Source organism: Melospiza georgiana, chromosome 11, assembly GCF_028018845.1.
Source record: "Melospiza georgiana isolate bMelGeo1 chromosome 11, bMelGeo1.pri, whole genome shotgun sequence".
NCBI classification, from domain to species: domain Eukaryota; kingdom Metazoa; phylum Chordata; class Aves; order Passeriformes; family Passerellidae; genus Melospiza; species Melospiza georgiana.
The window spans coordinates 9,382,522-9,395,667 of NC_080440.1; the positions used below are offsets into that span (position 1 = coordinate 9,382,522).

Genomic DNA, 13,146 nt, shown 5'->3' on the forward strand with positions numbered 1-13,146 from the left:
GCTGACATGGTTAGAGGAGATGAGATACAGCCAATCTTCAAGTTGCTGTCTCTGCCACAGACATCTAATGGCAGACAGAAAAAGAATCAAAGTGAGCTTCACACACCCACCTCTTCAGGTCCACGAGTGGGAAGAAACTCCCTCAAAAGTGCAAGATTAACTAAATTAGATTAGCAAAACAGAGATGAGCTGCAAGCTGTTCCTTCACACAAGAAGGGACCTCTTGCAGGCCATAAACTGGCAGCTCCTAACCTGGAATGGTTCCTTTAATTAGGTCAGTGCTTTCCATGCAACATGCAGCACAAGACAGTATTTCAGAGCACTCACTTGCCTGCCAGAAAAGAGTCAATACTGGAGGCAGAGCAACAGTCAGGGATCCTTCTCTTTCTTAATACGTAACTGAGATGAGTGCCAAGTGCCAACAGCTAGGCTCCATCCTGCCCCTGCTGCTCCTGCTCACCTGACGTATTTCCACACACCTAGGACTATTTGGGAAGCAGCTCATTTGCCAGCATATGCTCTTGCCTCAATCTGAAGCATTAAGTAGGTTCTGTATGTACAGGCAGACTGTGGCAACCTGGAGTAAAGGGCAGCCCTTCCCACCCTTGCGTGGGCAATATTGGCAAGGAGTATGGCACCTTGCCAAGCACTGCAAATCCTGGCTGAATCCCAGACAGTTATCTACAGGCTGGGATAGTGCCCCAGCAGACTGTTCTCTGTGAGCACCATTTCTGATTGCAGCACATAGTCATGTGCCAGCCAGCAAGCCCATTTTGTGGCACGGTCGTGCAGTAATTCCAGAAAACATTCCTGTAAACAATTCATCTCCTGCTGTGGTCACTACCCCAAGCTTTCACCCTGCATATACACCTTCTGAGTGAGGTGACTGTAAGGAGCAAGACACACAGTGCACACACACTCTTCTCACTACCAACAAAACACCCAAAGCCAAGGGGCAGCAGCTCCTCTGTCCCACTGTGCTCCCTCCAGAGCCACAGCTCAGCCATCTGCAGCCCTTAAGTAAGGGAATTCTCTGTGACTGCTGGTCAAAGCAGATCCACTGCAATTTAACTCCTCCAGATCTTGACTCTTTAGATCATAGTACTTTGGGTTTTGTTTAATTGACTTAGCAAAAGCACATTCAACCAAAGATTATCCAGCTGCTAATCCACATTAGTGCTATGTAGACACACACTAAATCCCTGACACAGATACGGAATTTTTCTGCAGTGTCATGGGATGCTTAGACTGCTGGTGTCAAATGCAAATACAGGAAAAGGTTTGCAAACTGCAACCCCACTGCATGCAGGGGGTTCAATCTGAGGCACTCTGACTGCCATACTCAGAGCTCTCTATAGAACAAGCAGCACCTTGTTCTACTCTGCAAATAGTCTATGTAATATCTTCCTGTGTGTTTGTCTTCTGCAGATGTGATCTTACCATCGTGTTGAAATAAGCCAGAAAGACTGATAGGAATTGCCTTTGTACTGCTTTGCCTAACAACAATCATCCTGGAATTTACTCAGGATCTCTGGATCAGAGCAAGATTCACAAGATGAGCTGGTAATGTGACAGCAGCAGCCTGTTGACATTGCCTGGCCAGGAGAGGTGCTTGGCTCCTGATGCCTGACTGGGCATTTGTGACCCCTTCTTTTAGGGCAGTCCAGTTCCCCCTTCCCAGGCCATGCCCATGTCTCCTTCTGACTTGCCTTTTTGTTCCCTCCAGAGCCCCCCTGCCTGCCAGCACCTGGACTGGGCTGTTGACTTGAACTACCTGAAGGACACCTGCTGGCATTTTACAAGCAACCATTTCAACCACTGCAGCAGAAGTTGAGGAAAGTGTTTTGTTGCTATGGCCACGCAGAGGATTAGGAAGTCAAGTATAGTGGTTTCTTCATCTCAAGAGCCTTAGGTGTTGACCTGCCAGCAGCACTGCAGGAATAAAGGTATTTTTGGCATCCTGATCACTCTCTGTGCTCCTGCTTTTCCATCTTAGTACCACAATTTTTCAGGAGGTGAAGAGACAGAAATTACCTCTTCCTTCTGTCACAGTCCTCCACCCAAAATGGGACCTACTGTTTCCTTCGGGGTAGAAAATGGTGGCTGAAGGTACTGTGCTATCTACCAGAGCAATTCAGACTATCACAGCTGAAGCAGGGAGATCAAAGGCCAAGTGGAATGACAGAACCTCTTTCAGGAGAAAACATACCATGCTTAGAATCCAGAAACTGCAACCCATGACAGTGCCTGAAAAGGCAACCCTAACCCTCACTATGGTGCTCTTCCACCTACTTCTGTTTCTCTCTTTGCTCTTGCAGAGCAGTCTGGCTGAAGCATTACAAACTGCTTCTTCCTGAGCACTGCTGCAAACTTGCTACCAGCAAGCACTGAAAGCCTGTCAGACCTTGGGAATGGCATGGGACCACACACAGGAATTGTGGCACTACCATTGTGAACAAAGCAGCTCCCAAGACAAGCTGTTTTCTTTCCAGTATTTCCTTCTCTTCTCAGGAGATTCTTTCCATCTTACAGAAAATGCAGAGGTGGGCCCCAGCAACAATTCCAACCCCTCCTATTGATATCTCTCCCTGGGGAGAACAGTTACCCTCATTTATGAAAACTGTCAGACACTGGGGTTTTTCTCTGGAATCGTGAGACACTTGTTAAGAAAGTCTTATAAATTTTCAATGTTTTGCTTGTTTGTTATTTTATTTTCCATACGATGAGAGAGTACTCAGATTTAGCTGGTGGCTGATTCAGAATCACTACAAAAAGACTCATCAGAAAGCCTGCAGAGGCTACACGAGCATATGACGCTGTTAGCAACCTCTTATCTCAGGGTCTCTTTATTCCATGTTGGCCTGAACACACAGTGTTTGCTCCACAGGCTCTGCTCTTTCTTCCCCAGGCCAGCTCACGGCTCCACGCTGCCCTATCGCAGTGTCAGACTCCAGAAGGGTGCCTTTGTTATGGTGTGAGATTAGGCTCAGCTCCAGGGTCCCCATTCCCCAGCAGGAACACTCAGCCTTCAGGGCAGAACTCCTTTGTGCTGGCACAGTGCTCGAAGCTTGCTCCCAGCAGATTCCTACCTCTGCTTGTCACCAGCACCCAGCTTTTTCCAACCTGTGTCATCAGGAGGGTCAGCAGGTGAAAAGGGGGACAGGACAGATGCAGAGTGAGGTCTGCTTAGTTTGAAAAGCTTCCTTCCCCAAACGCCACAGCCATTTCAAACCCTGGTGGATGTGTTAGACAGAGAAAGTGCTGTGAGCTGCAAGCATGCAGGATGCAGAGATGCCAGAGCTCAGAGTTGAGGCATGCGCTGAGGACAGGCATATGACAGCTGGCTGTTATCAGCACAGCTCCTTGCTCCTCTAGGGGCTCAGGCAGGAGTGTCTGTGTTCAAGGGCCAGCACTTCAGATAAGGTCAGACTAGAGAGGAACAGGCCTCCTGAGGTTTGTTTGTCTGTAGACACAAACACAGGTGCTCCAGTGTTTTCAGAGCCATAGAAGTGCAGCCCTGCACTCCCTTTACCAGACACTCATTTTGCTGAGAAATGCCCTGCTCCCACCTCACCTGGATCTGGGCACTTCTAGTGGGCTGCTTCCAATCCTCAGGAAGTTATCAGAATGGGCTGATGAGGAGGAGCTGGAGGATTTGACTTCACCCATCCCTGTGGAAGGCAGCCTGTCTTCAGACTGCTGTGCTCTGCTCCAGAGCACGGCTTGCGGTGACGATGCACAGCTCTTCCTCCTGAGGGACAGAGGACGTGGGTGAGAAAGCTGACTTTTCTATGTACTCCAACTAGGAAGCCTTTCCACCACAGGCTGGAGTTTAGCCCAGCAGCTACAAGCTCTTGTTTCCACTGAACCCGCCCTCCTCCCTCCCAAGGAGCCATGAGTCACGGAAAGGGCTCAGCGAGGGGGTACACTGAGCTCAGCCCATCTCAGCCCATTCTTTTATAGATCACCATCCACGTGACCTGCAAATCAGAGATGGGAGAATGCATCAGCCCACACACACAGAGCGATTGCTTTGTTTAGTCTAGCAGCAAAAATGCCTTGAGCAAGGGGCCTCCCAGTGGGGAAAGACCATTTCAATCTGCTCCAACTCCTCAGTGTCAGCCCAGGTGGGCGTTCGTGCGCACTGAGGGCGACAGGGACACACCACAGTGTTATTTTCCCTTTCAGCAATTCCCTTTGGGCACCTCTGACCACACTTCTGACCATGTGCTTACAGCTGGCACTCACTCTAGAGGTAGCTACACTTCAGTTCTTTCTCTGTCTATGCTGACAGCCCAAACTGCTCTGGCTTCTTTCCTAGCCAGCACATTCAGACTCAGTCATGACTCACTGTCCATTGCTGCATCAGGCCTTAGCTCACAGTACCATCCAACTACATGCCAAACAAGTACACATCTGGGACTAATTCATATCACTGCTGCTCCACGTTCAGAAGATTATCCTTCTTACAGTTTGGTTTTTTTTTCCCCCTGGAAGAGTCCCAAGAATTACTCCCCTTCCAAGACCACACTGAATTGGACAAAGACTCTCTATGTACAAAAGTCAAAAAGAAAAATTCTAAAGCTAATAAACTCTAGGGGAACTCTTCCTAAAACATGGAAGGGGATCTCAGCTTTGAGATCTCAAGCACTGTCAGCAAGTGCAGCTAAAGACAGGCTCATTGTACAGTGGAAAGTGAGATATCCTCCCTTCATTTTTTGAAGGGTGTCCACCCTCAAACATCACACCACAGCCTCTCTTAAGCTTTATTCATCTCATGTTATCATAGCTGCCAACATCTCCAAGTACAGCCTGCAGTAACAGGTCTGAACAGCTAAAAATCAAATGCCTCTCCCTGCACAGAGACTGTGAGGCCACCTGTTTTCAGGGCAACACAACAAAGTACAGCCCCTCATGCTATGCAGAGCACAGCTCATCCAGCTTGTAGCAAGCCCTATGTATTCTCCAGACTACAGAGCCACAACAGCCTGCAGTAAAACACCCGCGACCAGTCTTCTCACTGAGCACTCACGGCATTGCTCACAACATTCCCCTTTCCCAAGCTCATGCTCCACAGCATGGCCCAAACCATCCCTGCAGAGCAGCTGCTGGCCCCATCACAGCCTGAGGTCTCCCACAGAAATAAGAGCAACCCAGAGTTAGGAAGCACATTGCAAAATCAAGCCCTGCTCCACACAAGTGCATCTCCTCCAGCATGCTCTGGTCACTTCACATCTTGTAAAAAGCACACATAGGTTCTGTGCAGCAGAATCCAGCCTGTATGTCCTGAGAATTCAGAGCAACACAAATGCTTCCAGCTCACTACCCTGCAGCCCTGCAAGTGGAAAATTGTTCTCTACTCAATGCAGTCACTTCGATGTGGATAGGCAGGCTCTGTGTGTTAAGAGGACTCTGTGTTGCTCACTTAGCAAAGAGTTTGGGACACTCCATCTCCATTTTGTGATTCTGCAGGGATATTCTCCTTTCCCTTCTCAGCACTTTAGACTGAACATACAATGTGCTTTAGAAAGGCTGCTGCCACGAGCATGGCTGCAAGCTCAGTCCCAGAGGATTTCAAATGCCTCCAGCACAACCCAGATTTAATTTAAAATAATTGCAATATAAAATAGCATCTTCACATGTGCTGAGGGAGAGAAGAGAAAAATTAAACTGAGAGGGGCAACCCTACAGCAAGGCTCTGAAATCCCCAAACAGCACCAGAAACTCCACAAGCAGGTCCAAAACCTGTCCCAGAGCAGCAGAGTTGCCAGACACCTTCTCCTCTTCCAGACAGGCACCTGCATCCCCAGGCAAGTCCTCTGTGACCCTCTATCAAGAGGCAGTACTGAAAATTCTGTGTTCTCCCCTGGAAATGTCTCTAAGCAGTGCTGCAGGCAGGAACCTGCTTTCAGCACACACACCTCATGCTGGTAGAGGGGCTAAAATGTAGAGGGAATTCTTGGCCACCCAGCCCATCTCCCACTAACTGCAGACACTCCCTGTGTATAATGTCTTTCCTAAACTCTGATTAAGCTTCATTTTAGGGCAGCTAAACCATCTCCACTTTTCCCTGGGGAGGCTGCTGTGAAATGTAATTTTTCTGCTAGTTTGGAACAATCTTTTAAAAGTAATGAAATCCTTTGTGGATGAAGTTTAACAGTGAAACTGGTGAAAATGAAACAAATGTGCTTTACTCTCATCTATGCACAAACTTTGGAGCATCCCTGCAGAACCCTGGCAGCCTTTTAACATGGGGTGGCCTCCAACTTTTGATGCAGAAGCTCTGGAGTACAAATTGCAGCAAAGCTTCTGACAGCCAAATTCCTCCCCCCACTGTAAGGAATCCATGCTAGAGAGAGCAAAGCTGGAGGGCAAGACACTTCAGAAATATGTTTTCCATCAGGCCCAGAGCCAGCCCCTTCTGTTCAGCCCAAGTGGTTTTCTCCTCACCATGCTGCTTGAGCCTGTGCTCCTGCTGGCATCAGCTCCACTGCTTCATAGGTAAAGCTCCCAGCTGCTCCAGGGGAACTTTCCATCCCCAGGGAGAAGTCACTGCTCAGGCTTGTGGTGCTGCCTCGGTCTTTCTGCTCTAGAGAGAAGCAAACAGAGCTACCTGAAGACCAGCTTGGTTTCATTCACTTTCTCTCCCTTTCAGCAATACACTTCCCTCTACCCTGTGTTCTGGCAAGGCCCCACAGGCAGCACACCCATTTGGGGTCATCCTGAATCTGAAAACCCAAGTCCACAAACAATGAACCATCAGCAGCACCCAGGGGCACTGATGCTTGACACTCACTGAGCATGCAGATCTCTTCCAGGGTGAAGCCAGGTGGCAAACTCTTCCTTCTGGGGATGGAAAGACAAAGTTACCTCAGGCACACTCCAGGGCAGGCTGGCCATAGCCAGGTCTCTGTCACACACAGCAGATCGGAGTAGTGGGGAATTAGCTATGCAGGGTTAGAGGGGAGAGGATGGGCCAGTGTGCATTGTCTGACTCCTAACAGTCCCAACCCAAACTCCCTATGCTGTGAGAAGGTGGCAACAGGCAACACTGCACATGATGTGCTTATTCAGAGCATCCAGGGTGGGCTTTGCTTCTTTCTGTCCCTCCTGAAATAAGGAGGTTTGATGCTGGGCAGTCTGTTACAAACCAGCCACCCCTCTGTGCCCACCAGTGCCTGATGGAGCTTGCTGTGCAGCCTGCTTGAGCCAGAGCACACACCTCTGGGCTCACCTGTGCTAAAGCAGCCATGGACAGTCATTAGGCAGAGAGCACATTTCAGCATGGACAGTTTTTCAGAGCACAACGTGGCATCTCACCAGCCTCGGCCCCGTTTTACAGCCTTCAGAGTGCAGAATAAATTAAAGAAAACTGGGCCAGGACACCAGGGCTTCCATCTCCCCAAAGAAGCAGCACTAACAAGCTCCCTGGCTCTGTAGCCCATGCAGCAGCGAGCACAGGCTCCTTACCTCTGTGACTTCAGAGCAGAGAACTCCTCAGAGGTGATGTGCTTCAGAAAATTGAAGCAGAAAAAGAAAATCTGAGCAAAGGGAAAGAGAAAAGCGGTTCAGGAATGAACCCGAGGCTCCATGCAGCCTCTTATCTTGATGAGGAGGTGCTGGCAGGAAGGAGATAGCAAAAAATCTGCAGCTACCAGCCTCCAGTGTGCCACGGGCTGCCACCATCCCATCCTGGGCCTTCTCTTCCATGTAAACTGCCCCTCTGCTCCCTGCCACGGGGAGGCCCAGAAAGGAAAGGGAACAAGACGTCTCCTTATCAGTGCCTTGCACACATGCTGCAAGCCCACAGCAGGTACTTATGCCATCAGTGCAGAATGGACAGAGATGGCAGCAGCTGCTTATACACCCAGGTGAGCAGCAAACCCAGCAGGACTTGCACGGTTAGAGCCACATGCTCCACCTCAGCAGCAGACCAGTACCACCTCTGGAAGCATGAGGTACCACAGCATTTGTGGCCCCAAGCTCCTGCCCTGCCACACCCCAGTGTGCTCTGCATCACTCACCCCACTGTGCCTCTGCCACCTCACCCACCCCTGCAGAGCTGTGCCCTTCTCCTGGGAGAAGTGGGGAGCAGGCAGTGCCAGAGGCAGCCAGGCACCCCCTCTCCTGCTGCAGATACTGACTCCACCCATGACCAAGCAGGCATCAGAGCAGAGCTCTCAGGCTTGAGCCAGCAGAACTCCAGGAAAGGAATGAATAGGAGGAATGATACTGACTCTTTCAGGGGATTCTGTAGCCCTGAAAGATGGAAAATAGGCCAAAGTTGTGTCTCTGCTGTTTGAAGGCAGAAGATTCCTTAGTAAGGTGAGAGTTCAAGGAGCAAGGGAATAGCAACAGGGTTAGACAAACACCCCGTTTCTTTTTTACTCAGAAATGATAGTGCACTATACTGCAACGATAGTCAGAACAATCTGTTCTTGCTGTTCAACAGCAAAAGATTTTGAAGAGAATTCCTTCTACTAATTTTTAGTGTCCTCCAGGCCCACATGTGCACCCACAGACACATCCCACCAAACTCACACACCAGAACCAGCACAAGCTGCTCCATGAGCCTGTGATGACATGCAAGCCACATGCAGCTGCAGCACCCAGGCAGGAGGGCTGGCACTCAGGAAAAGCACACAAGACTATCCAGCTTTATTTTCAAGGAGTCACACACCTTAAGCATCCTTCTCACTGCTGAGCTGAACAGCAAGTCCTAGCACTCTCTGATGTGGGGCCTGAACAGTAATGGCACAGGAGAGAAACTGGCAGGAGTGACACCCCCCAACAAAACTGCAGCCTGAGAGAGAAGTAACCCCACAACTTATGTATCACAAAGTGACACGGCAAGGCTCTCACCCTTGTATTTCCAGCACCTGAAAAATCTTTTTAGAGCCCAGCCACACCACTGATACTACCAGGAGCAGGCAGTGAATGCTGCTACCATAAACAGCTATCCTGAGAACACAAAGCAGTGCTCAGCCACTGCCCCAGACCAACACTCACCTCTTCTCCTTTACTGAGTCGATCGACTAACATGTGCCTGAAAGAGAGCAAGGGAAGCTCAGTCACAGGCCAGAATCAGCACAAGAGCACAAGCTGTCAAGAACAGCCAGATGCCTGAGCTCAGGTAAAAAAAAAAGGCATCAGCCCTTCTTGTCCCAGCTCATTGGGTCTGCTCAAACATCAACTTTTGGCTGTGAACAAACATAAAATGACCCCTCAAGGTTTCTCCCCCATTGCACAGCGATGCACATGTGAGTAAAACTTATCATGCCTACCCAAAGAGAAACCAGTCATAGGCCACTGTCAGGTAGAGAATCTCAGATGGATCAAGGGATGTGTGGATCAGCCCATCCTGCAAAGCAAACAAAGCCTTCAGGCAGCAGCCCTGGGGACCAGAACTTGGGAATTCATGATCTGCTGAAAACTGTCACAGTGATCCAGGGTGCCCATCTTCCTCTACCTGCCTGTGACAGCACGTCTGAAGGAACATTAACAGCTCCACCACCACTGCCTGGTGACAGTCACTCACCCTCCAAGCAATCAGGCCCAGAAACAGAGGAGGCAGCCAGGTACTCACAGCCCACAAGGAGAGGCGCAGTAAGGAGATGAAGAGAGGCGTTCGGTCCCAGCCGGATATACAGTGCACCAGGAGCCCGCTGTCATCTGCTCCAGGGGCAGGAAGGAGAAGGGAAAAAAGGATGTTGCAACGAAAGGAATGATTTCTTTATGGCAAATCTGTAGAGACAGGCTACTCTCTGTACCCACAGACCAGGCTCAAGAGCAGAGCTCAGCCAGAACATTGTGTCTTAAATCCAGCAGCCAGCCAATTGCTCAGTGTCCTGGGCTGTCAGTGGCACCAGCTGATGTGCTGTCCTGGTCCTGACAGCTGCTCAGGACACAAAGTCATTAGGTATGAACATCACTTTACTACCCTGAACATACACCTCCCCAGCTGTAACCCACTATCACAATCTATTCCTACACTGGTGAGAAAACAGCTTCAACTGAACATTTTTATCAGTCTCACTACTCTTCCTACTGCACACTGAGCAGAGGCACACACAAGGCACAAATCCTACACCCTACAGAAAATCTGCAGTGTGTCCCAACACAGCTACTGCAGGAGACTATAGCTGGCCATGCTGTCAGAGCCAGCCATGGCTCCATCCATCAGTGCTAGGTCACAGTGCCCAGAGGGAATGGGATGCCACACAGGGCAAGAGACACTCCTCAAAGAGGTGGAGTGTCCATGGTGAAAGGGGGTGGAAGGGGCTCTTAAACAGGCACCAAATGAGATCCTGTGTTGGTGAGACAAAACACAGGTAACCAGCAAAACAAGAATCAAAAAGCAAAGACACAAGGTTCCTTCTCTTCAGGTTTAAAGTACTAAAACAATAGGCTAAGTTTTCAGATATCCCTTCATATTCAGGAGGAAAGGGTTTTCAAGGAATCAGCAAGTCCCTCTCTAAGAGGGGAGTTGGAGTTCTGAGATGGTAGGACCATCACCCTGTTTTGAATTAAAAGTGACTTCTGTACTGGGGGTTGATCCACAGTGGCACTGATACCATCAGCTGTTCTTCAGGGACAGTGGCTGCTCCACTTACACTGCTGGGAGCAAGGAGTTTGCCTTACCATCACTATTGATAATGGAGATCAGCAGCTTCAGGTAGTTCTGTGTCTGCTGTACGAGGTCCCAGCTCTGCAGGAAGAGGAATGCTGATGGTGAGGGTCACAGCCAAAGGCTGCTCTGCAGTTCAGAGCTGCTCTATCCAGAACAGCAGCAAAGCAGAAATAACGACATGGCCATTCCTCAAAGTGACAGACTTCCCCTTTGTATCAATCTCCCCATTCTCTGCAAAAGGCACTCTGGGACAAGATAACAGGTAGACAAACAAAACAATAAAAGGGCATCTCTCCTGTCTTCCTGGCTGGCAGAGGAGCTGCTTTGCCTGCAGCCCCAAAGCTGCAAGCAGCCCCTGCTCAGAGAGGCAGCAAACACCTGCAGAGCACTGGCCCAGTTCTGCACACGTGCACTTTTCCAAGTGGCTGAGCCACATTCCAGCCACGTGTGCAACACCAGCAGCACAATGGGATGAGCAGGCCAAGGCCAGAGGGCTGTTCCCACAACCCAAGCACTTTGCTCAAAACTCTGTGGTCCTTGAAAATGTCCTCAGTTGGCTGCTGACCCTCACCCACCCTCCAGACAGGCACCAGACTTCTTCAGTAACCCCCAAGCAGCAGCAGAACTACAGAAGGGCTCTGAACTCAAGAGAACTCCAGTATTACAGGACATGCAGGTGAAGAACATTAGAACAAACCCAAGCTTGTCACTTGATCATGACACGAGCAGATGCAGGGGAATTCAATGGTTTGATCAGAATCAGGACTAGCTCAAGGGAAATAAGATAGCACTGGCAAGGAAAAAGCAGAGTGGGACACATTTCATGGCAGAAGTGTTAGTGGCACAAGTGACATGAGACCACAAGCAACAGAACCCTTGCTGTGTGCCTGCATGTGTGCACATCTGTGTGTAACCACACTGAAGACTAGAGTCAGACACAGAGCATATTGCTCAGCCATGGAGCCTGCAGAGCCACAAAACATTAGGGAAATGGGGAACACAGTCAGCCTGCAGCAGAAAAACACATAATTACAAAATCTTTTATCTGCCCAATTCAATCCATCTTCTGCTTATTTTAGAAGGCATCATCCAATTATCCAGTCTGATCTCTCTGTATCATGAACCAAAAAGTTTTCTTCAGTTGCCCCACGTAAAGCCTGAGGCTTGCACTTGGCAACATCTTTGCCCAGAGAAGCATCTCAAATAGGGGTGACAGCTCATTACTCCTTTGGCAGCATGTTCCAGCAGATTATCCTCAAAAATAATATGCAAGACTGCTTGTCCTTATCTGAAGGCTTGATTTCAGATGCAGATATTGCTTCCTGTGCAGCTCCTCTTCCCCAGATTGACAAGTGCTTTAGAATTACTATTTTCTCCCTAAAAATGTACTTACACATTAATCACCTTAGTGATTAGCACTAAACAGACTGAGAACTTCAGTTTTGAGTGAAGCATGTTCTCCAGGCCTCAAATAATTTCTGCATCTATTTATTACACCCTCTTCAATTTTTAATATCCTTTTTAAAATACGGGCTGCTCAGTATTCTAGTGAACAAGTTTCTAGCCATAAACGAGCTCTACTTCTATTAGTTCTGCTTCAACTTTTCTGTGATTCTGCTTATGCTGGCACTTAAACAGTATTTACATCACTGACAACAAACAGTGGCCCAGCACAGGGAGCTCTGCTGGTTCGCTGGTGCTTCCAGCCACAGGGCACAATAATGTGACATGCTCCAGCACAGTCAATCCCCACAAAACCCGGTAGATCCACTGACGTGTGAAATTGAGCATACTAATCAGTAGTATAAGGTGATACTCCCTGTTGTGAACAAAGGTAGACTTTGAAGCTTGAGCAAACAGAAGAGTTCAATTACTGTTTGCCACGCTGTCCATAGTACAGAGTGGAGACCTGCCATGGCCAGTTATGATTATCTGCTCCTCTCCCATAGGAAGGCACCTTGCATGCCCATGAAGAAGGTGCCCTTGGCTCTGCCCACAGAGGAGCCTCTCTCAAGACTTCCCACAGCCAAGGCAGTCTGCCCAGGGCAGGCCCATGTTGAGCTGAGACTGAGAACAGGTAATACTGCTTTGTTTCCTGTCTTGTTCCTTACCTTTGTTAACAACCTATCTCCCTAATGGATTGCAAATTTTTGAAAGCTACAAAAAAAGGTTTGACTTTACAGTCAGCTGCCTTGGGGCACAGCAAGCCCCAGAGCTTTTGGGTACAGGATTTCCACTGCTGTTCTGAACTGTCAAGCAGCCTTGCCCCCACTGGGATGCTATGAAGTGAGCCAGATTACAGCAATAGGAGCAAGTCAGATTTCAAACCTCTCCTGATCCTTCCTGAATGCATCCCTGACCTCCCACAGAGACATCCACTTTGCTCACCTGGTACTCGCTCCAATCAATATTCAGAGACTGGGTCAGAGAGACTGGGATATTTAATGGAGCATCTACATAGTCCTGTAAAAAACCCAGACACAGTTGGTCAGAGAAAAGTCACGACTCAAAGGGAC

General features: G+C 49.0%; 1 protein-coding gene across 1 annotated transcript in view; it reads right to left on the minus strand.

Annotated features, from left to right (window-relative positions):
- Nucleotides 1–13,146, minus strand: part of MTMR14 (myotubularin related protein 14) — a 30,124-nt gene that overhangs the window by 6,328 nt on the left and 10,650 nt on the right. Inside the window, exons 9-17 of the mRNA XM_058031788.1 lie at nt 13,019–13,093; nt 10,642–10,708; nt 9,587–9,672; nt 9,285–9,361; nt 9,010–9,046; nt 7,471–7,541; nt 6,797–6,846; nt 6,451–6,589; nt 3,575–3,751 (exon numbers count right to left, since the gene is read on the minus strand). Of these exons, the coding sequence (XP_057887771.1) occupies nt 3,575–3,751; nt 6,451–6,589; nt 6,797–6,846; nt 7,471–7,541; nt 9,010–9,046; nt 9,285–9,361; nt 9,587–9,672; nt 10,642–10,708; nt 13,019–13,093 (779 nt within the window). The remainder of the gene's footprint in view (nt 1–3,574; nt 3,752–6,450; nt 6,590–6,796; nt 6,847–7,470; nt 7,542–9,009; nt 9,047–9,284; nt 9,362–9,586; nt 9,673–10,641; nt 10,709–13,018; nt 13,094–13,146) is intronic.